The 23,002-nt window shown below is 37.0% G+C and overlaps 1 protein-coding gene across 1 annotated transcript in view; it reads right to left on the reverse strand.

The window, feature by feature from the left end:
• The window catches only part of LOC140752540 (sodium channel protein 60E-like), a 253,565-nt gene that overhangs the window by 142,149 nt on the left and 88,414 nt on the right, over nucleotides 1-23,002 (reverse strand). The window contains exon 2 of the mRNA XM_073086877.1: nucleotides 4,603-5,170. Coding sequence (XP_072942978.1) covers nucleotides 4,603-5,070 — 468 coding nt within the window. The 5' untranslated portion in view covers nucleotides 5,071-5,170. The remainder of the gene's footprint in view (nucleotides 1-4,602; nucleotides 5,171-23,002) is intronic.

Genomic DNA, 23,002 nt, shown 5'->3' on the forward strand with positions numbered 1-23,002 from the left:
TCGAGCCCCACTCGAGATTAGCGCCTCAATTACAGCGAATGGGAACTGAATAGGGCCTGAAACTAAAAACTCTGAAGCGACAAATGCAAGACATTTTCCCTTTTATAAACTCGGACTTTTTCTGAACGGCCCTATTCAATGATAATACCGCAGTAGAGCTTTGAAAAGCTTTTAACCTAAACAAGAAGTAAAAAATATAGATTGACTAACTTAATGCTTTGTAATGGCAAAGGGCTTTATCCTCAACCCCTGAAAGGCTTTAGATTGAAATATTCTCTATTTTCTGTAATTAATAAGTAGCACATGATCATGTTGTCCACCTGATGGTAAGTGGCTACCGCCGCTCATGGACATCGGTAATCAACATCAGATAAAATCTGAGTTTTACTTCAGGAGTTAGTCACAGCAGCTCCTGAGGACTAAATTGGTACGCCTCGAACAAATAAGTCATCCTTCCCATACCCTCCGAACCGTAACACAGCAGCAATTAATACCACAATTATTAGGCAGGATAAGATATTGCGGTGGTATCGGAATCGATCCACAAAGGTTTCTTCCACATAGGACCACCTACATAATTTAAATATAACCGTCGTATATCATTATATGACTATAAATAATATTTTGGTTACAGAAGTGAAACTTCTTTATTGTCGAAAGCTATGTACTTAGTAAATTTAAAAACACTACGGAAATAGACGCAACCGTTACGCATTAGGGGACGCTAAATGATTTTTAATGAAGTCTTAATGTCCGCAAATATTTAAAAAAATATTTACAGAACAATTATATAACTCAGAGCTTTTTTTATAGCAAAATTTATAGCAGTAATTGTCATTCCGATAGAGAAAAATATGTACCCCTACCATGAGTTTTTACGTGTCGACAAATATGAGTGTTACGACAGTGTTACGACAATACGTAAACAAATACCAAAACAGTCATATTCGTCGACACGTAAAAACTCATGGTAAGGGTAATGATGTCGCATCCGCACACTTAGCGTTTGCCACAACAAATGTATGGCTTGATTAAAAGCTATGCTACAATCGCTTACAAACCTATACAAACCAAGCCCAACTCTATTCACACGATTAAATTCGTAATGGTTTGGGATGCGTGCGTATACGAAATAAAAGTTTTACTTTTTTTATATAATATAGGAGTAGTAGACGTTCATGCAGTCCACCAAGGTAAGTGGCTACTGCCACCCATAGACATCTGTAATCAACCCCAGATAAGATTAGGTAGTCCTACCTGATGTCAGCCACAGATGCGCCACTGCCCCTGAGTCTGGTAGCTGGAACGCATTGGTCACGCAAACTGGAACGCAAAGTCTGTCTCCCTTACCACACCCTTCAAACCAGAACACAGCAGCGCATAACGCTATTATTATGAGACAGAAATAGGTGTGGCGGTGGTGCCGCCGCAGTCGAACCACGACGGATACTACCACTTTCTTAGTCAATCTCTATACTTGTCACTAAACCACTATTCTCATCAGTTAATTTACGTTCATACATGTAATAGAACTGCCATATTGATGGATCCAACCTCTAATGCAATTTCCTACTAGGCTCCCTAATGTTTGTTATAGGTGTTTGAATCGGTCACTCACGTTCTGTCAAAATGCTGTCAGTGCAAAAATATTATTCAAAAGGTACTAATAGGTTCGTATACGTTTTAGAAGTTATAATTCTGTAGAATGATTTAAAGTAAAATGTTCTTATTTTCTTTTTTCAATTTTGTGTATGTGTTTTTGGTAGTACTCATCACTTATTGACAAAAACACATTTTTTAAAATATATTTACGAAAAATTCATGATTTGTAGTACGCAATATGAATTAATAGGGGTACAATAACATCAATATGCACCATATTGATAAAGAAATAAATTACAACAACAAAATATCACGTAAAACAATAACTTAGAAATAAACTCCATTACAAAAACATTACACGTGGACGAACGATGTGAACAAGCAAAATGAACGAAATAACACTTCGTAGTGACTCGAACCAAATGAAATTAACGTCCGAAAACGGATAACAAGCCCATCAGCGTTACAGCGTACGTCATTACTTTTTATGATGTCCCCGAGTCACTTGTTACGCCACGGATACATACGTGTATATTCTGTTAGCGAAGTTACACTTCTGGCTACGGAAAACTAATCAAAGTGTATAATCATTTTTGGAAAAGTATGCCATCTTTTACAATTTCTTACTTCTGGCGTGACATAATGTTAAATTTACCTATTTGATATTTTTTAATCTTTTCTGTCTCAAGTGTTTTTGGTAGTAATCTTTACTTATTTGATTTTATACATGGGCAAAAACAGATTTTAATTATATTTTAAGCAGGTCATGTCATATGTCGGATGCAATATGAATTAATAATTACATTAACACCGATACTCACTATATTTATAAAGAAGTATAACACCCCATATTTATAAGCACATATTTATTTATTTTGTATGTGAGTTGTCACTCAGAAACAAATGTCATTGTCATCACAAAAGTATTACGATAAAGAAGTAAATTACAACAACAAAATATCACGTAAAACAATAACTTAGAAATAAACTCCATTACAAAAACATTACATGTGGATACGAGCAATATGAACAGTGAACACCCAAGCAAAATGAACGAAATAACACTTCATAGTGACTCGAACCAAATGAAATTAACGTCCGAAAACGGATAACAAGCCCATCAGCGTTACAGCGTACGTCATTACTTTTTATGATGTCCCCGAGTCACTTGTTACGCTACGCATACATACGTGTATATTCTGTTAGCGAAGTTATACTTCTAGCTATGGAAAACAAATCAAAGTGTATAATCATTTTTGGAAAAGTATGCCATCTTTTACAATTTCTTACTTCTGGCGTGACATAATGTTACATTTACCTATTTAATCTTTTTTAATCTTTTCTCTCTTAAGTGTTTTGGTAGTAATCTTTACTTATTTGATTTTACACATGGGCAAAAAACACAAATTTTTAAATATATTTAAAGCAGGTTATATCATATGTCGTATGCAATATGAATTAATAATTACATTAACACCGATACTCACTATATTTATAAATATCGTATATTTATAAGTATTATAATAAGTATGCGTTATATTTATAAGCACATATTTATTTATTTTGTATGTGAGCGATATAAACATCCAAGCAAAATGTACATCGAAATAACACTTCGTAGTGACTCGAACCAAATGAAATTAACGTCCGAAAACGGATAACAAGCCCATCAGCGTTACAGCGTATGTCATTACTTTTTATGATGTCCCCGAGTCACTTGTTACGCCACGGATACATACGTGTATATTCTCTGTTTGCGAAGTTACACTTCTTGTTTAGGAATTTATATCAAATTGTATTCTTATTGTGGAAAAAAGTTGAGCTTATTATAGAAGTTACATATTAACATAACAACTTCCCTAACTATCTTAAACTTATCTTGACGACCGGCGTGGCGGAGCGGACACCATACCGGTCTGACGCGCAAAGGGTCCCGGGTTCGACCCCCGGCCAGACAGATATCTAAATGATGAATTTAGATTTCTGTTTCTGGGTCTGGGTGTTTGTGTATTTGTCTATGTGTGTGTCCATGGCACCCACGACACAGGGAATCCTAGTGTAGGGGTATGAGTGTAGAAGCGTTTAAAGCGTTTATCTTAAACTTATATGTATAAAAGCAGTGGTAGCCTAGTGTTCGAATCTCGACGTCTCGATCGAGGGGTGCGAGGTTCATATCCCAGACACCTTTGATTTTTCAAAGCTATGTGCTTATTAGAAATGAATTAACGGTGGAGGAATGGTAAATTTATGACATCAAATTTAGTCATGTTAAGATGATTAAATTTGTGGTAGAATTTGTTTAAAATACTAACAAACAATCTGAGTAGGATAAAATATCACAAGCGGGTAAGCTACAGCATCCTAATCAATTATTTTCATATGTATAAAATAAATAGTCAATTTATCCAACGACAAATGCATAGAAGATAAACTATGCAAAAATTTAATCAACCCCGGCGTTGGGTTTACGTAACATTTTTTGGATTACCATAATATTGCGCGGGATTTTACGATTATGGACCAACAACTTTTTGAGTTATTATTCACGTAGCGTTGCGAACGGACTAGCTATAAAACGAAGCAACCAATATTAAAGTTTTATGTAAGGTAATGGTACTTGTCACTCTTAAAATAGATACCATAGTCGTAAAATATTTAATAACCCGTCATCCGGATCTTGATTTTTATTTCTCTTTCCTTGGACCTAATTTATGTTTAACAAGCTTCTCCTCGCGATTTTACAGTCACTTATCTCACCACTTGCTCCCAGGTTTTATTTTTATTTATTTTTGGTTTAAGTGTAGCATATTATTTCTGCTATGTCCTCTATCTTTCATAAGAAAGTTGTACTGAAATATATTAAGTCGTTCCTGAGATACAGCAAGTACATTCAGACTGATAAAAGATGTGTATAAATATTTACGTTACGTTCAAATTAACACACCGGCTAAGAAAACTATTTTAGTTTTGTTTAGAATCTAGACAATTGCAAGTACTTACCTCATCGTAGATAAAGTTGTCGATCTCCTCAAGCGGTCGTCCGTAGAGCTTGGGCGGGAAGGGCTCGTACTTGCGCGGCAGGCGGGCGCCGTCCTCCACGCTGAGCCGGCGGCGGGGCATGAAGCCGAACTCGCGGACCAGCTGCGCGCCGCGCGAGCCCGCTCGCCTGGCGGACTCGCGCGTGAACGGCGTGACGGCGGCGCGCGGCTCCTCGCCCCGCACCACCGTCTCGCTGGCGAACGTGACCCCCTCCAGCGGGATCCGCAGCTCCTCCCGCCGCGGCTTCTCGCACTCCGTGTCCAGCTCATCCCGCGACTGCGACGCGACCAACGGCGCCGCCGCCTCCGGGTTGGTGGCCTCGAGCGTGCGCACGATCTCGCCGAGCAGCCGCGACCCGTCTATCTCTTCCCCGGGCGAGTGAAGCGGCGCCGGCGGCGGGAAAGACAGCCGCCGCTCGTCCTCCTCCATGCCGGCAGCTACGTCCGCCCGCGGCCCATCGCCCCGCCCCACACGCACTCGCACGCACTATTTGCGGACCGCTGACGCCATCTTCGATTAATACTGCCACCTGTAAAAGAAACTTTTGTTAGTACTCCGAATTAAAACGCTATAACTCAACACGTGGCTCACTAAAAGTCGCCGCTGTAAAACTTTGTTTATTTATGTACAAATCCCGATATCTGTTTTGTAAGCATGTTCTAAGAAATCAGCCGTGAAATGAATCATAGTTTCTATGCTGGTAGCAAACAACCACCTGTGTATACAGTCGTAGATAAAAATAAACATGAATAAAACGTTATTGTACCTAACGAATTTCTCTGGCGAGTTACATTTTCAATTGGAAAACTATATATTTGTAATTAACTAGTTTCTTTCGCGGCTCGCCACAAAGACGTATAGACTTGTGCGATTTTCCTAGACCAAATAACTCTATGTTTATCTCCACAGACTACGTCATGTCTGCTAAATTTCATGAAGATCGCTTAATTAGTTAAACCGTGAAAGCGTAAGAACGAGCAGATCTTCGATATTTGTAAAGGATTTAGAATTAAGAAGTTCGATATTTAATAGAAGAATTGTACCATTAATTATGTGTCTAAAAAGAGTTTTACTGCAGATATTTGTTTCTAGGTGTCAAATAGAGTTGTACTACGTACTGTCACATTTTCAACTCATATTAAAAATATTCTTATAACAACACTACTGCACATAATAATTTATTTTTTAATGTAGATGTCGCTGGTTACAATCAAAAGCAAATAAATTGTGTGTTCCGTCCCTCGGTAACATTTATGTGTTAGAACACGCGTCACTTCCGTACCCCGCTGGAAATATACTGATGTTCTATCATGATCTGTTTTACGAAACGCGCTTAAAATATAAGTAAAAAAGTTCAATAATAATGGAAATTAATTAAAATTAACTATTTAATTAAATAAAATTACAGGTTATTTTTAACCGACTGCAAAAAAGGAACTTCTGTTTCGACTAGAATATTCTCAAAAACTTCTTAGATTTTCTCCAAAAACTACTCATCCAATGTCAATGGGGTTTTGGTTATCTGAAAGCAAATTTTACAAGACAGGTTCGGGTATATGTAATACATAAAGATTTTAAGTAAATCAATTTCAATATAACTTAAATTAATTAATATAGCTTCTGAAGATAGCTTAAGTACAAAGGGGCGTAAATACAAAACACGTAGCACTAGGAAGACACGTGCTACGAATATACCTACGTGACGTTTGAGAGTACTCACTTACTGTCATATATATCGACACATTGCTTCTGTATCTAGCGGAAATATTTACACAAGCAAAGATCAATCTTCCTCGCACGTTGAAAGAATAAAACTTTAATAATTAAATAGTTTCACATTTCTATTAGTGACAGTTTTTTATGACGAAAATACGTTTCTTACTTATATATGTATTTCCGAATAAAGTATTTTCTTTCTGTTTTTCTATTTCAAAACGATAATATTAGGTTCTTCTTCATTGGCAGCAGTAGCCACTTAGCAACGGCATACTCGTTGGCTGCTTCAGAATAAAACTAAAATATATCTAGGCGTAAGTACAATACACATCGTATGGAAGACACGTGTTTTACTTTGCCTATTGAGAGCGCCCTCCACACATTGTCCTAGATACTCGTCCCATACACCGATTCTGCATCTAGCGGAAATATTTGCACGAGGAAAGTTCATGTTGCGTCATTATTTTCAAAACATAAACTTTAGGTTCTAAGCACCATGTTCTATTCAAAGTTTATGTACCATTTGCATATGTGTGCAAAAATAAGTCCAAATTGCCATAACTACTTTATATTTTAATGTCCAACTATCTTCATTGCAAGTCGTCTCTAGTGTGTAGTGTAACCATTGAGAACTTAGTAGAACATAAAACAAATTAGACGGATTTTTTTAAAACGCTTTCCAAAGTTATTAGGTTTAATGGCTATTTTAAAAGCATATTTATGAGTGAAACATATATGCCTCTGTCTCCCAATCGGGGGGTCCGAGGTTCGTATCCCCGATTGATTTTTCAAAGTTATGTACGTATTAGAAATTAATTGTCGCTTGCTATAAAGGCGATAAATATCGTGAGGTAACCTATATGCCTTAAGAGTTCTTAAAAAAAAATTCAACTGTGTCAGCCGTCCACCAATTCGCACTTGGCCAACGCGGTGGTCTATCCTAAACCCTTCTCAATTTGAGAGGAGACGCGTTCCCAGCAGTGGGTTTTTTATGAGATGATGATGAAGTATACAGAGTCCACTTAACAAGGTGGCCCGCAAGCTCGTTTGCTATCATAAAAAGGCATATCTGCGTACAGGCGTATTGAAACCGCCGTCTCTCTCGTCATTGTGCTATTGTCCTAGTTTGAGTCGGCAGCACTGCCGGAAGCGTTATGCTGAGATAAGTCTTTTGCACGTGATATTGAGTTGGAATAGCATTTCTGTATCAACGTTAATGTGACTTTATAAAAGAACTTGTAGTAGAAGTTACAGGCCAGTGGTTAGAAACTTGACCTCTAATCGGGAATCCACGTTTCGTACCCAAGGTACCACTTATTTGTAAAATGTATGTGCGCGTTATAAATTCTTTAAATCCACACGCCTAAGAGCCCTTAAAAATGCTTTTAAAAGGTATTTAAAGTCTACCAGTTTGCAGTTGGTAAGCGCTGTTGACAATGACTTTCATTCTGATGGAAGATCCGTGCCCAGCAGAAAGACAATAATGGGTTGAAGATAAACGAAGGAACGTAGCGTTGAAATATCTATGTTTAATATACACACGTAGTGACTGCATTTTGAATTAAGAGGTTATTCCTGACACGCGTTTTTGCGCTCGCACGCGTGTCACACGCGTTTCCCGCATGCGTGCTACTCGTATCCTATCGTGTCATACACACAAGAACACGGATGGGGGAGAAACTGCAGCGAGTCAATTCAGGTGGGACCCGCGTGCGGGCGTTAACCCGCGCGACGGGAAAGTCCCCACGTTTTAAATAGTTACAAATTAAGATATTACTATTGTAGTCGTAAAATGTAATAGAAAACATATTGAGAAGTATAATTAACAAGAAAACACTCATTGCTAGTGTGACGCTTTTCCTTTATTTCGATGAAAAGGTGTGTAAGCCGACTCAATAATATATAAGTTGATCATCATAGAACTCAGTGGCGACGCATGTATGAGCGATTTCTGGTAAACCCCTTCTTATCGAATTGTCCATGGGCGGTTTAGACCAATTACCATCAGATGTACTGCTCATTTTCTATTTCAATTTTACAACAAATACTTGGCCAAGTAATAAAATATTTGCGGCAGATAAGAAATACTAAGTACGAACTGGGGTCCTAACATTTCCGTAACATAAAACGTACAGTTTATTGGAGTAGTGTCAGGAAATTTTACGAGTATTTGATAAAGGCTTGGTAAGCGTGGAACACGTTTTGCACAGCTTTCAGTTATCAGTACAATATTAGGTACGATTGCGCGTATCTTTAAGATATATTTAACACTTAAAGTTTATTTATGACGACCCGCGTGGCGGAGCGGCCACCATACCGATCTGACGCGCAAAGGGTCCCGGGTTCGATCCCAGGCCAGACTAATATCTAAATGATGAATTTAGATTTCTGTTTCTGGTTCTGGGTGTTTTTCTGTGATTGTGCTATTCCTACTACACATTAGTTGCAGAATACCAAAACGAATAGATAAAAGGCTTATGTATAAGTATATTTTATGTACTTGGAGAAAGATATGATATTGCAAAAGTCCATAGCTTTCTAACTTAATCTTCTTTCCACAAAAGGCAACTTTTACTTAACATGGAGCTTTCTATGGACTCGTTTGGTACTAAAATTAAAACATAAACCCCTTATATATTTCAAATATCCCACTATATAGCATTTTTATTTTATCAAAATCCGATAACAGCTTTTTCTAAGTCATTCTCAACAGCTCAGAGGACATCTCCGTATATATTTACAAATATTATAGCACATCGGATGCACTTTAACATAAACGATTCAATTTGTTCCGATTCCGATTTCATCCAATTTTATCGAACTCTCGCAGGGAACCAAAAAGAATAAACAGCGAGGAAAAGTATGGCGTCGCATGTGCAAGCCACTAAGGAGCTTTAGCATATAACTATAATACCCTGAGAATATTTGTAACATTAAGGTATCAGGCATTTATGGGGTAATCATCATCATCATGATCACTAACCCATTAGTGTCCCACTGCTGGGCACTTGTTTCTTCCCAGAAAGAGAAGGATTAGGATTACGTGGTGACATTGATTACTTAATGGATACTGCCGCCCACGAGTATCTGAGAATTTACTACAATCACAAATACATGATTAATATCATCTCCCCATTAGAGAACAAAGATAAAATCTGTAAATCTATATTAAAAATCAATTTGTTAATATGGAAAATAGATTATAAAATAAGGCGACGTATAAAACGCTCAAAAAACCATCTCGTAAAGCCGTTCTTATACCGATTCCACATAGGCAAAAAATACTTCACTACCTAATATTAGATGACGAATCAGCCAGATGCAAATTAACATGATTCAATTTGTACACCGATTTAATCCAATTTTATCGAACTCTCGCGTAAAACCAAAAAGAATAAAACTGCGATAAAAAGTATGGCGTCGCATGTGCAAGCCACTCAAGCTTTAGCAAATAACTTTGACACCCCGTCCGACACTCTCAAGGCTCGAATTACGAAATAGCACTTCGAAAAACCGGTCGAAACCATTTCTAGCTTTACCATTCATTTATGGACAAGCGTTGATTAATCAATGGGCACTGCTTGCCAAGGCTCGAATTACGAAAAATGAGATCGAAATCTTCCCAAATTATTCTTGCTATCATAAATTTTTGTGATGCCCAAATTTCAAGTTTCTTGTTTTACCAGGCATTTATAGGACGGGGATGAATGGACACTGACGCCAAGGAATATCTGGAATTAAATACAAATAGACCAGGAATTGCCTAATATCAATCATTGATACATGCCTTCATTTAAATTTGAATTGTTTAAACGTGATTTTAAAACAAATATGATTTTAAAATAAGGTCATTTACAAAAAGCTTCAACGGTCTCCTCTAAAGCAGGTATTTTACCGAAACCTCTAGTTTCGCCTTTTCGGTTCTTTTAGTACGGAACCCTAAAAATAATAAAACTATAGTGAGGAAAAAGTGTAGCATCGCATGTGCAAGCCACTCAAGCCTGAGCACATAACTTTGACACCCCGTCCGACACTCTCAAGGCTCGAATTACGAAATTGCACTTCGAAAAACCGGTCGAAAAACATTCCTAGCTCTACCAGGCATTTATGGGGTAGCGTTGATTAATCAATGGGCACTGCCTTCCTGGATACAGTATTATAGTCCGCGTAAAACTGCTAGTCCGCTCTGAATATACAAAAGAATCGCGTCGCCATAGCAAATTGTATGACTCCAACTGCTCGCACTTCAGCGGACTTAGATTTTTTTCGCTATGCTATACATCTATGGAGCGGACTAGCAGTTTGGCGCGGACTATACAAAAACTGATTACTAATAGGGATCAATATAACTTAATATTTTGCACTCAGTTGAACGCCCAAATGTATTGTGTAGTATATTAAATAAGTAAGTAAGCAAACTTAAATAAACTAAAAATAAGTCAAAAAAGCTTAAAAACGGACGAAGGTCGTCTTATATGTAAATCAGCCGGAATCCACACCCTCACTAGAAATTAATATGCCGGTGGTACCTCCTCGGTTGAAACAAACTGCCTCTACCACCTTTCAAAGTCGTCAAAGCCGATATTTTACTGACATCCTGGACAAAAAAATACTTCATTACTTACCATATAACAACCTATCTATAATATTAATACATCATTTAAATAAATATACCACATGATCACGTTACATATAATTTTCGTACAAAACTTCTACAGTAAATAAAGATAAAGCCTACTGTATATGTATTCATTTAAATTGTATTGTATTGTAGATGCCAGATGCTACTTGTAAAATTTACATAAAGCGCCCATTTCCGCGGTTAGTGGTATAGTCTCTAATGTACTTGTGAGCAAAGTGTTGTTCATTTCATTGTTTCATTTGAATATTTTCTTCATATTGTTATACACATATATGTTATTATTACATATACATAAATCATATTGCAATATGTATTTTATAAGAATAAATGCTGTAAATAGCTATATTTCTACATACTTTTCTACATTTAAGGTGCCGTTGACACATATACGACACGCATTTTTTTTTAATGCAGAAACCTGATAGGCTAAAAAAGCCGCGTTCTCCTTTCCCAGCATTATATAATATTTAACAATTAAACCAAAGAACCCGGGAAACTACATTTTTTAGATTAAGTTCCACTCATAAGGATTAATTACAATGCTGCATCATCTAATCTTTTGTATCCCACTTTTTCCAGTTTAGATAATTTAATAGTGATATATTTAAGTAAAAATTGCATGTTCCAAAAATAATAAGGGTAATTCTTCTAAGACCTACGAAATATATTTATAAACTCAATAACTTCTAATCGGATTAAAACGAAGTCGTTGGAGGAAGCTCAAATACTAACGGACGAGCGGCTAATTACTTTAGCAACTAAGGCTTTTAGCTAAAATAATAAAGCGAATAATTAAAATATTAATTGGATCGCTCATAGTTATTTGGCTTCTGTTCTTAAGGTTAAAGGGTAGAATACCCACGAAATATGATCGATTGCTTAGGAAATTGTACTTTATTGTCCCTGTAGTTTCGGGACTAGAATAGGGCTACGGTACGGCTAAAAGGGGGCTTCCGGGGTTGCCGGCGGCAAGAGTGGGAGCTCGAACCGTCCGGAGAGTAACCCCGGGAAGAACGGCAGCATGTGTGCGGGAGGAGCGTAAAGTGCTCCCCCACGGCAGAGCCCGACCGGGGCATCGCGCTCGGAGGACTCCGGTTGTGTTCCATTGGAGATCCCGGAGTTCTCCACCAAGCGCTGAGGACGGCCGGACACCAGGGGGGTTTTAGTGCGGCAAAAATCCCACATAACCCGGCGTCGCTCGCACGTCGTCGGGTACTTTTTGAAGGTTTCCCTCTCGAATACAAAAAAAAAAGGTACGTAAGAGAGAGATTTTATATCCCCGAGACGAGAGAGAGACGACCCGCGTGGCGGAGCGGTCACCATACCGGTCTGATGCGCAAAGGGTCCCGGGTTCGATCCCCGGCCAGACAGATATCTAAATGATGAATTTAGATTTCTGTTTCTTGGTCTGGGTGTTTGTGTATTTATCTATGTGTGTGTTCATGGCACCCACGACACAGGGTATCCTAGTGTGGGGCTGTGAGTGTAGAAAGCGTTTATATAAGCAGAAAATTAGCGTGCGACAAAATGTGTGATCAATCCTTTTTTCAGTTGGACTTCTTTAGGTATATACGAATAATTTTATCATGCAAGAAATCAGTATGCAACCCAATACAGAGTGAAACGCTTAACGATGTTTTCCTGCACCGTAAATAAAAATAAGAGGTGCCTGGGATTTGAACCCAGACCTACACCTTCTCTCTCTCTGCTTTCAATTCTACTGTGACTATAAGAATATTATTTCTATATTCTTATCTATAAACAAACCTTGTGCTCGGAATATCGACAGTCAGATCAATATTCCTGATAAAAACACAGTGTGTCGGACTCTGTCAACAAGGGCCATATGGTAAATATTTTTTTGCACTGGAATAAAAATTATGTTGTATTACAATATGTAGAGATGTTTTTAGATAAAATTACTTCAACGAGTCAAGTATAGACATCCAGTGAATTTGTTATAAAAACTTCCACATTTCAGACGAATCCAAAGACATTAAAATCCGTAAAGTCATTTGGGCTGTAGGACGTGACAAAGAATGAGGCATACATGCATTTAATACAAATTTATTATTTCCTTGAAATCTTTATTATATTATGAGAATATAAAATTATGAGAAAGTCCGCCACTTTTAACGTGTAAGCCGAATATGTTTAACGAGTATATTCAGCTTACAGTGTTAAAAGTTTTAAGTGTGTAATTGTTTCAAATATAGCAAAAAAATAAACGATAAGTAAAATATAAAAGTAAACTATAAATTCCTAACTTTATAATAACCAAACAATTCAATAACTAAATACGTCCGACGTCGAGTAAGTTACAAAGTTATTCGTCTACGAACTTGTTATCACGGCGCCGCAGAGTATGAAATCTCCTGTGATTGACGTAACAATACTCTTATCTCTCAACAACCTTGCCTTCCATACTACATAGTTTCGTAGTTCAATAATCCGATAACAATTCAATGAGATGAAACTTGGTTAGCTGACACGAATAATATTATGATTGATTTTGAAGTGGTTGGCGATTCTTCCCGAAAAATCGAAGGCTGAAGAATCGATCGTAGCTGCCTTGTTGAATGTTGAAGTGTTACCTTGTTGAATTAGTAGATTAACATACCTTTGAGTTTTGAGAACGTTATGAAAAATTTCACTGAAATATACTTATCCTTACGATGTTTCCTTCCTGTTTTCACACACATTTGTATATTAAAAAAATCTCAGACATGCAAATTTCTAGACTATTTCCAATCGCCGTTACAGCAAGTGATAATAACATAATAACATAATTACTTTCTGACCACTTAATTTCACAAAGGCATCCACTAAATTCGAATCTCACACACCAAAGTTACGAGACCAAAATCCAGATCACAGGCACCACAAATAAAAGAATTGTACCTAATTTAGACTATTTATAGGGAATTGTGACTGCAAAGGGGACAGAGAATGAAGTGGCGAATCCCCAACAGCTCCTCAGCGGACGACTATTATCAAATAACCTGACCTAATAGCCCCCTCAGTGACGCAATGACACTAGTTTTAAGACAAAATAACTAACTTTAACTGGAATCTTTTCCTCGCTCTCTATTTATTCTAGTAAAGGAGAAATTCTTTAGTCTTGAATATAATTAAATTGCAGTGAATAACGGCATCAAGATTTTAGAATACAAATTAAATTGATTTTTGAGGGTACTTAATTTTTTGAGCTACTCGTACGAGTATATATACTCGTAAATGGTTGTATCTTATGTTAGGACTTTGCCACCGCCCATAGATATTCTGTAATCAACCGCAAATAGGATTGATGTTCTATGTGAATAAATTGGAATTCATGTGTCTTTCCCTTCAGAGTCTTCACAGAAGAATACAGCAGCGCTTGACACTAATGCTGAATATTACAGTTCATATACAGATATCTCGAGGAAGCCTGCACGGAACACGACAATATCTTTTATATTCGAGTGAAAGTCCCGCAAAGACCGATTGGAAGCCACAAATTCAATTCAAACCAGATTCAAACAAAAAATCAGTACTCACTCAACATATAATTTTCAGAAAACGAGAAAATAATACAATATTAAGTAGATTGCTCGCTGTAAATGTTTGAAGTATAAACAATGCGAACAAGCCACGAAATGGTCAACGGCCTCCCCCGAGAACACTACAGCCATTAAGTAAAGTGACATAATGTTCCCAAAGTGAGAAAATACGAAAAGCGGCACTATAAACAAGATATTAACGTCTCATTTCCACTTCTGTTTTCCCAGGACAACCTGGAAACAATACAGGAACAAGCATTTATCATGCCTAGGAGATTAGTTCAGGTTGTTAGTTTTATCATAATTTTATTATTTACACGATTTCTCTTTTCTTGAATATTCTCAGTTGGGTCTCTTAAAAGACTTTCCTAAAATTTATTCTCTCCATTGGATCACTTTATCGTAGGCTCCTGTCTACACGACACACGTTGAGGTACACAAAAATTTTATACGGACTCTGTTGTTTTTTTTGTAGTAGTTCAGTAATTTATGCTAGTAGATAAGGTTTAGCTATGGATTTAAACCATTGTTAATTAATTAAATCCATTAAAAAGTATAAAGTAAAGTTGTTATAGATATACAGCGGCCGCAATGAAGCTCAAGTATTCTCTTGTTATATCTATATGGGGATTTACCGAAAAGAATTACGCCTCTTATAAGTAATAAGGACACGTTCTACACTCACAGCCCAACGTTAAGATCAGTTGTGTAGAGGATTCCATGGAGACATACAAGACAAATACACACCGAAACCCAGAAAAAGAAATCTAATTTCGTAAATCTACATATCTATCTGGCCGGGGATCGAACGCAGAACCCTTTACGCGTCAGACCGGTATGGTGACCGCGCCGTCACGCGGGTCGTCAATAACTTAATATTCTAACTAGAACACACCAGCAAAAGCATTGCTACTCGAAGACAGATATAAATGGCGCATTGATACAGGCAAAGAATTTTATAACCAACAGGCTGGCAAAGGCTTTACCGCAGTATTCAGTGCCACATAAAGTAAAGCGCGGACTATAATTTTGATTTAAACCTGATATTTATTGTTAAACTTGAGTATTAAACACTGTGTAACCTATGGCTTACTGACACGAAACTATAGTACCTACCCGAATGAACAAATCAACTTTAAAAACCTACATGATTCTTAGAAGTGATAGTCTTTTTTGAAATTCGGCTTTCATGGATGGGGATCCAAGGTTCGAATCCTGTTTATGCACCTCGAATTTTTCGAGATCATGTGCCTCATAGAAATAAGTTATCACTATAAGCCTGAAGGCAAACATCATGAGGAAACCTACATGGCTAAGAGTTCTAAGTAAAAAGAATAATCCTCAAACTTGTGTGAAGTCTACCATTCCGATAGCCCCTTATAACATCGGACCTTGGGTCTGATGTTATAAGGGGCTATCAGGCCCGAAGCGTGTGACAGAAATGGTTCAACGATAACATTCCTCGTTACTAAATTCCTCTCTAAATTATCTTCAAGATTGCTGAGACCTTACTATAACGCGGCTTAAAATATTCCTGTTGATTAATGAGGGTTCGCTTGAGAGAATTATGGCACCGACAAAAGGAAAACAGGAAGGCTTTAACGAAGCCGAGATAGTTTTATTCGGTGAGGTACAAAGGAAGACGAGTTCCGTTTCGCCGAGGCTTTCCTCTTACTGTTTGCTTTTCCACTCGACAATTTGGCGAACGATTGTTGGGATCAAGAATTTTGGAAATCAATTCTATTTTCGGATACGTTTTTCGAGTGCTTCGATGTATGTTATTTAATATCAGATTAAAGTCAACGTGCATGCAGTCCACTGTGGCCCACAGACATTTGTGAACGTAACGAAACAGCGGTTCCACCTGAAACCAATTTCAGATAGGTTGTCATTCCTAAGCACTGTGACGGTCGCCTTACATGCAAGGCAGTCGTCAAACACACTCTTCCAACGACACCCAAGAAGCTGCAATGTCGTTCACTACTGACACTAAACAACTAAAGTCATATTTACAATGAACTATCTTCACAAATTTTAGTATAGACAAATCAATGTATTCGACTTTCTTGTAGTGCGAAAAGATAGGATCTAACCGTATTTATAATGCCACTATCGCAACTACGCTTTGTTCGATTTCTTCATCGCTACGCCACAGGATATTCGACTTAGACGATTACGTCTAAGTTACTTTATATTAATAAAGTTAAATTAAAATTTATTAGCTCAGAAGTACTGAGAAAAGTATTAAGAAAACGACGCCGTAATAAACAGACAAAGAAAATGTCACGGTTATGTACAGCGCGATATCTTCGCGTAAGTATACCAAGGATAGGATGGATGGAAGGATGCCACTATATCGTTTAGCCAACGCCTACACTAAAAGTCGCTCATGTGCCGCCTTAAATTTGGAGCAATTTATTCGAAGGGCACAAAGTAGGTCCAAATCTGTGTTCCAAAGCATTATTTTGCTAGTTTATCATAGCATAGGGCTATTCCCGCTTGAATGGGGTTCATTATTTTGAAGCGGGCCGGGCGTGCGCGCGAATATTTTGAAATAAATGAGAGCGTGTAACGGTAACCCCGTTCGTGTTTAGCTCCGGACCCTTAGCTAATTAGAGTTTAAAATTGCACCGTCATAACCCTTTGTACTCAGACGAAAAGGGGCAGATCGCGGAACGGAATTCAAGCATTGAAAGTGAAAGCATTAAAGAAAAGACGGAACAGCCAGTCTTCGACGATCTATCGTGGTTTTGTGAGTCTTAGTGAAAAGGTGTAAACTGATACCAATCCTGTGAATTTATATCTTAGTCCACAGGATGCGATCGGCTTCACGTTTACAAATCCTGTATAGAGTTGGTCACAGTCCATGGGTGGCAATGACCACTTGACATCAAACGAACAACAAGCTTGTTTGCCATAATCCTTCAAAATACCCTGAAATTTTAGACACATTGAGCACAGAAATATTTTGTCTATGAGTGATCGATGACGAAATATTCTTCAATTAATAAATATTTATTGGTTCATATTCATTGGTTAAATTGATGAAGTCTGAACAAAAAGTTGGAAGCATTGGCAACAAGTACCTGCTAATAAGCGCCATCGAGCTAATGAAATGCTTTCAGAGACGTCACTTACTTCAAGGAGCACTTGAATTGTGTTTTCACCCATTTGACATTTAACGCTTTTAAAACCAGAGAATCTGTGTTATGTTAAGTGGAATAAGTACTAGAGCTAGAAATGAAGCTGTTTTATAAAAGAAAGACTATAAGAGGAAAAACAAAAAAAGGACAGAAAAGAAGGTCATGTTATCTTAAAGTCAGATTTGTGTCGTTTATTTACGTCATGTAAATTTCTATACTAAAAGTTATTTTTTTTTTACTTTTGTACGAAACAAAATAAACAGAGAAAGAACTATTATAATTTAATTAAGTCAAAAACTATGATATAAAATTTTGGTAATAAATATGAGTGCGCTAACAAAGTTAATATTTAAATATTTTTATGGAGATTTGATGTCAGATCACTGAACGTTTAACTTCAAAAAGCACTTAGAACTTTCAGCACTCTGATGATCTAATTAAATCGTAGTCGATACGTTGAAGTTTCAAATTCTCGTTACTACAAAGTTTAGTAAAAATGTTAACGAATTTATCCATAACCGTTCAAGTAAATTACACTAAATAAATGTTACTTATTAAAGTATTGTTGAATTAAATGTTATTATAATTATTTTTTTGTGTAGTCTGGAATATTACGTCTATATATCGTATAGTGATATTATATATGTTGCAATAAAAACTTAACCGGTCAAAAATAATTATTACTGAGCTTAAAACAATTCGTAATATTCAATAATATATATTGCTGTTTTCATGAGTATGGCCAAAATCGGTAACCAGTGTCGTATAATAACGTCAAACACATAATTTACTGCTAATATACAGGGAAATTACGTTTAAAAGCAAACACAAGATTGGCATTAGGTCAATAAAGTTTACGACACTCCCTTAACATCAAAAAGCTTCTTACTTCAAGTCGCTCTTTGCATTTCCCGTCTTTTTACGGTCCAATTAAATGGCATTTAGTGCTCTTAAAGTGAATTTCGAGTTATTTAGATTTTCGCAAGAACAGGTGCTGATCTGATTGAAACGATCCTTAAGGTACTTAATTAACACCATTGAAACCTTTGCTTTAAACATCCGATAGCTTCGATCAATAAATAAAGAGCATTTAATATTTGTCTTTTATAAATATAAATGCTTTAACCGTTCTAAATTAGCGTTCAGGTGCCGCAACACATTTGTAATATGTAATTTCAAACTATAATATTTATAATTATTTTTAGTGACCAATTTATAAAAAACTAGTTAAAATAGTGTATTATAAAGAGAAATAATGTCACGACTTATTGTAATTTGCCTTGCTATTGTTCAAATGCTTTTAGCACATCATGACCAATGAGTACGGTAAATTATCTTTAGACTGGAAAAAATGGGCAATCTACGTATTTTTGCCTATTAGAGTGATATTAAATGTAACTTAGTCCTGATTATAAGGATGTGGAAAGGCAAAATGACTCAATTGTAGAGTCGACTATAATTGACTATGACAGTAACTTCAAACATCAGGTGAACTACATGCTGGATCCTGCTTCTAAATCATAAAAAATGTTTACAAAACAAGGCAACTAATTACAAGTGTCGTCAGTATCATTAGACACGCAGCATTACTTGACACCGCGCTGTCCGCTCTAGCACTCTCAAGCGACACTCGACTTGCCCACAGCTAAATACTGAGGTTGTTTGTTGGGTCTACGTGAGAATTGGTGGATACATTTATCTAACAGAATTGTAGAGGATAGATTTTTTCCGTGACGTTATCTGCATTGCCTATGACGTAGATTTTAGGACTGCTAGTGGGAATGTTTTCAAGTGTATATTAGTATTTATGTATTTCACACTGTTTGGAAAGCTCTATAAACCAAACAGCTACAAAAGTTATATAGATCTTTTCGTAAACTACATAAGTAGGTATGTATACACATATAAATTGAGAATTCAATGTTTTCCACTATGAAGCGTTTATTATTTTAATAAAAAAATATGTACTCAATTTTCCTTGTAAATTAATACCCATTCCTCAACCTTTAGAACCGCGTTGTTAGATAAAGACCCTTAAGTTTTAACGTATTCACGTGTGATTGTGTTGGTGACCGCAGTAGATGAATGACTAACTAACTACACAGGAAGACGCTACTACCAATCTCCTGGTTTAAATCCCTTGTTCACCTCTACACAGGAAGAGAGGAAATGGTGCTGTTCTAGACCGACACCGCACGCCACCGATGTATAAGTGTACATTATAAATAAGTGAGTAAATTATTAAATTATTATTAATTATATCGGATCGATTATTAAATTACCTTAAGTAAGACTAATTTTATCTCGGGGTTAATTACAAAAAAAAATAGCCATATAAATAATCAGGTAGACATTAGATACTGAAGGTGGTAGAACCCTTTGTGGTTCGACTCCGGCGGCACAACCGCCACACCTATTTCTACCTAATAACAGCAGTGTTAGGCGCTGCTGTGTTCCGGTTTGAAGGGTGTGGTAAGGGAGACAGACTTTTCCGAGGCGTTCCAGCTTAGTCCTCAGGGGTAGCGGCGCATCTGTGGCCGACCTCAGGAAGGAACATCTTATCCTATCCGGTTGATTACAGATGTCCATTAGCGGCAGTAGCCACTTACCATTAGGTGGACTGCATGCTCGTCTGCTACTCCTATATTATAAAAAAAACTTCTATATTATAAAAAAACACGCTCGGGCCCCAAAAACAATCACGCGAGTATGCAAGGTTTCACACTTTAGAACACATAGTGAAGGGGACATGTAAATGAACCTACGCAATGCGGAGCCTTTCATTAAAAACGGAACGTAAAAACACGTTGATACACGTAAACCTTTTGTGAAGAACTACGGCTAAAACGAGTCAGGGATGAATAGGCCAATATAAAGTGCGTCCAAACAACAATATATCAGTATTTCAGTAACAATGAAATGTGAGAAGTGTTTATTGTTGTGATGGACGACCGCTACCCGCGATCACAATCATGTGAAACAGGCTTTTGTTATACGCTTTTAAAAGTTACGTTCGACAAATGTAAATGTTAGGGTGGCACAATAGCGACTAAGCTAATACACGAGCGACCGTTTATGTCAACGTCCGTCGCCAGCTGTCGTCTGACTGTCTGTGTAATGTGTGGTCAGTTGGTGGTCCCTGACAAGAGCTTTTTTATGATGAAAAAGGAAACGATCATGCTGCCTACGCGATGGTAAGTAAGCTAAAGCCATCTATTTATCTGTAATCAGCCCGAGATGAGATAAGAATCCTACCTTAGGTCGGCCACAGATAAATAAATTAAAAAGCCTCGGATGTTTTCCTTACCTTACCTTCAAGTCAGGACATAACAGCGCTGAACACTGCTGTTAGGCTTTTTTTATAATATAGAAGTAGTGTTTAACACTGCTATTATGTGGCAGAAATAGGTGTGGCTGTAGTCCCACCGGAATTGAACCACAAAGGGTTCTACCACCTTCAAAGGAGGTAGAAAAGGTATGAAATAATGTTAGTACTTTAAAAACCAAATACCACGCTAAAATCGCACAAGGAAAATCTTAATCCTGATTCCTGGCGATCCTGATGAGGAGAATGGGATTAAATTATTAAAATCGTGTATTGTCATTGGTTCTTGATAATTGTTCAAAATTTTAAATTTATCTGACCGTTCCAAGTGAGTAAAAAACAAGTTCAAAGATTCAGTTACATACATACATAGATACAACTCAAGCTAATAAAAGCGTGGTAAAAACATTTATGGCGTATTTCCAGCGTAAAGCTTAACCACCTCGCTTGACTTCTACGCAATATTCTGTAAACAAACACTTCCGAGGCCCAAAACATAAATTAAAATGATTAGCATAATTTTGTTTGGCTCAGTTATCGCCTGTAAGGTAATTTCGCAACACATTGGCGATACTTTATACGAGTTTATTCAATATGCGTAACATAAACCGTTTTCAATATACAGATTCACAAAAGGTTTTGTAAACATACATAAATTAGATGGAATTTAGAGATACCACATTGTAATGTTCATATACACAAATGAAAACTTGAAAACATTTATTTATGTGTCAATCCTGAAAAGTTATAATGACTTACTTATCTTTCTGTCTAATTTATAATTGCATTACTTGATAAATAACGTTCCATTAATTAAAACTGTCTTATCAATTAAAAATCATATTTTGACCGACCACGGACAGTAAAGTTTTTCGAGCGTATGTCACATTTTTTGTTACACCCTACAACCCCCACGGCCTGATAGATTAAATGTGATTAAATAGATATAACACATGAATATTTTTGGATTCATTTAAATTATGGTACTAACATTGGCTATATTTTTAAACAGTCAAAATGTTTGTGTTTTAAAATGATTGTTTATTTATACAATATTTATACAAGCATGAAACGTGTCTGACACGTTACATGTGTGATATAAATGCTTCTTTAGATATAAGCACTATGTCGAGTCATGTAAAGTCAGCTTCATAAAAAGGAACAAATTTAGATTTCAAAAATAGCTGAACGCCGATATGTACAAAAAAACTAATGTCACTAATTATATGTCATTGTTCAGCTACTTTTGACACTGTAATGTTCTTCTACTTTTGAAACTTTGCAACGTTCATCTAATTATGGTAATTGTATTCAGCTACTTATGGACTCTTGGGGGTATTGGTATTTTTAAAACTTTTATATGTTATTCTACTTTCGGAGCCGACTGTACAATAAGCCAGACAATCGCTCGAGAAGCTCTCAATCAATTGTGACTTAACGGAAATAGAAGCGATCGCCACCAGCCGATGAAGTCGCCAATATTGACACTGGAAGGCAACTTGAGAGAAACTGTGATGGAATTACAGTTACAGCTCAATATTATTGACATTTAATCTTCCGTAAGATGACGTATAGCCAACTAATGACTTTGTGCTCTCGTACATAAAACTGCGATGCGACGTCGCATCGTAAAAATCTGCGAGCTCCCTCAACGCATCGCAAGAACTTGCGAATTGATTCGCATCGCGCAGTGGTTGTTGTTGTTGGTCACCCTGGGAGACGCTATGCCGCACGATATCGCATCGCAGCAATTGCGAATTCGCATCGCGTCGCATCGCAGTTTTGTGTACGAGCCCTTTGGACTTCGGATTCACCTCATTCAAGATCTGTATGTACTTAATTTCATCGTGACCTTTATCATTTCAGGTCATATATTTCGATGGAATGTTTGAGCCTCCTTGGGCTGACTTGCATATGAGACTCTGCAAGTAGCTACATATATAGAGTTGGATGCTTATATCCGTGAGCGGCAGTAACCACTTACCATAGGGTA

The sequence above is a fragment of the Epargyreus clarus genome, unplaced genomic scaffold (assembly GCF_041222505.1).
Source record: "Epargyreus clarus isolate Ecla_fem2 unplaced genomic scaffold, WU_Ecla_fem_2.2 ptg000024l, whole genome shotgun sequence".
Classification (NCBI taxonomy): domain Eukaryota; kingdom Metazoa; phylum Arthropoda; class Insecta; order Lepidoptera; family Hesperiidae; genus Epargyreus; species Epargyreus clarus.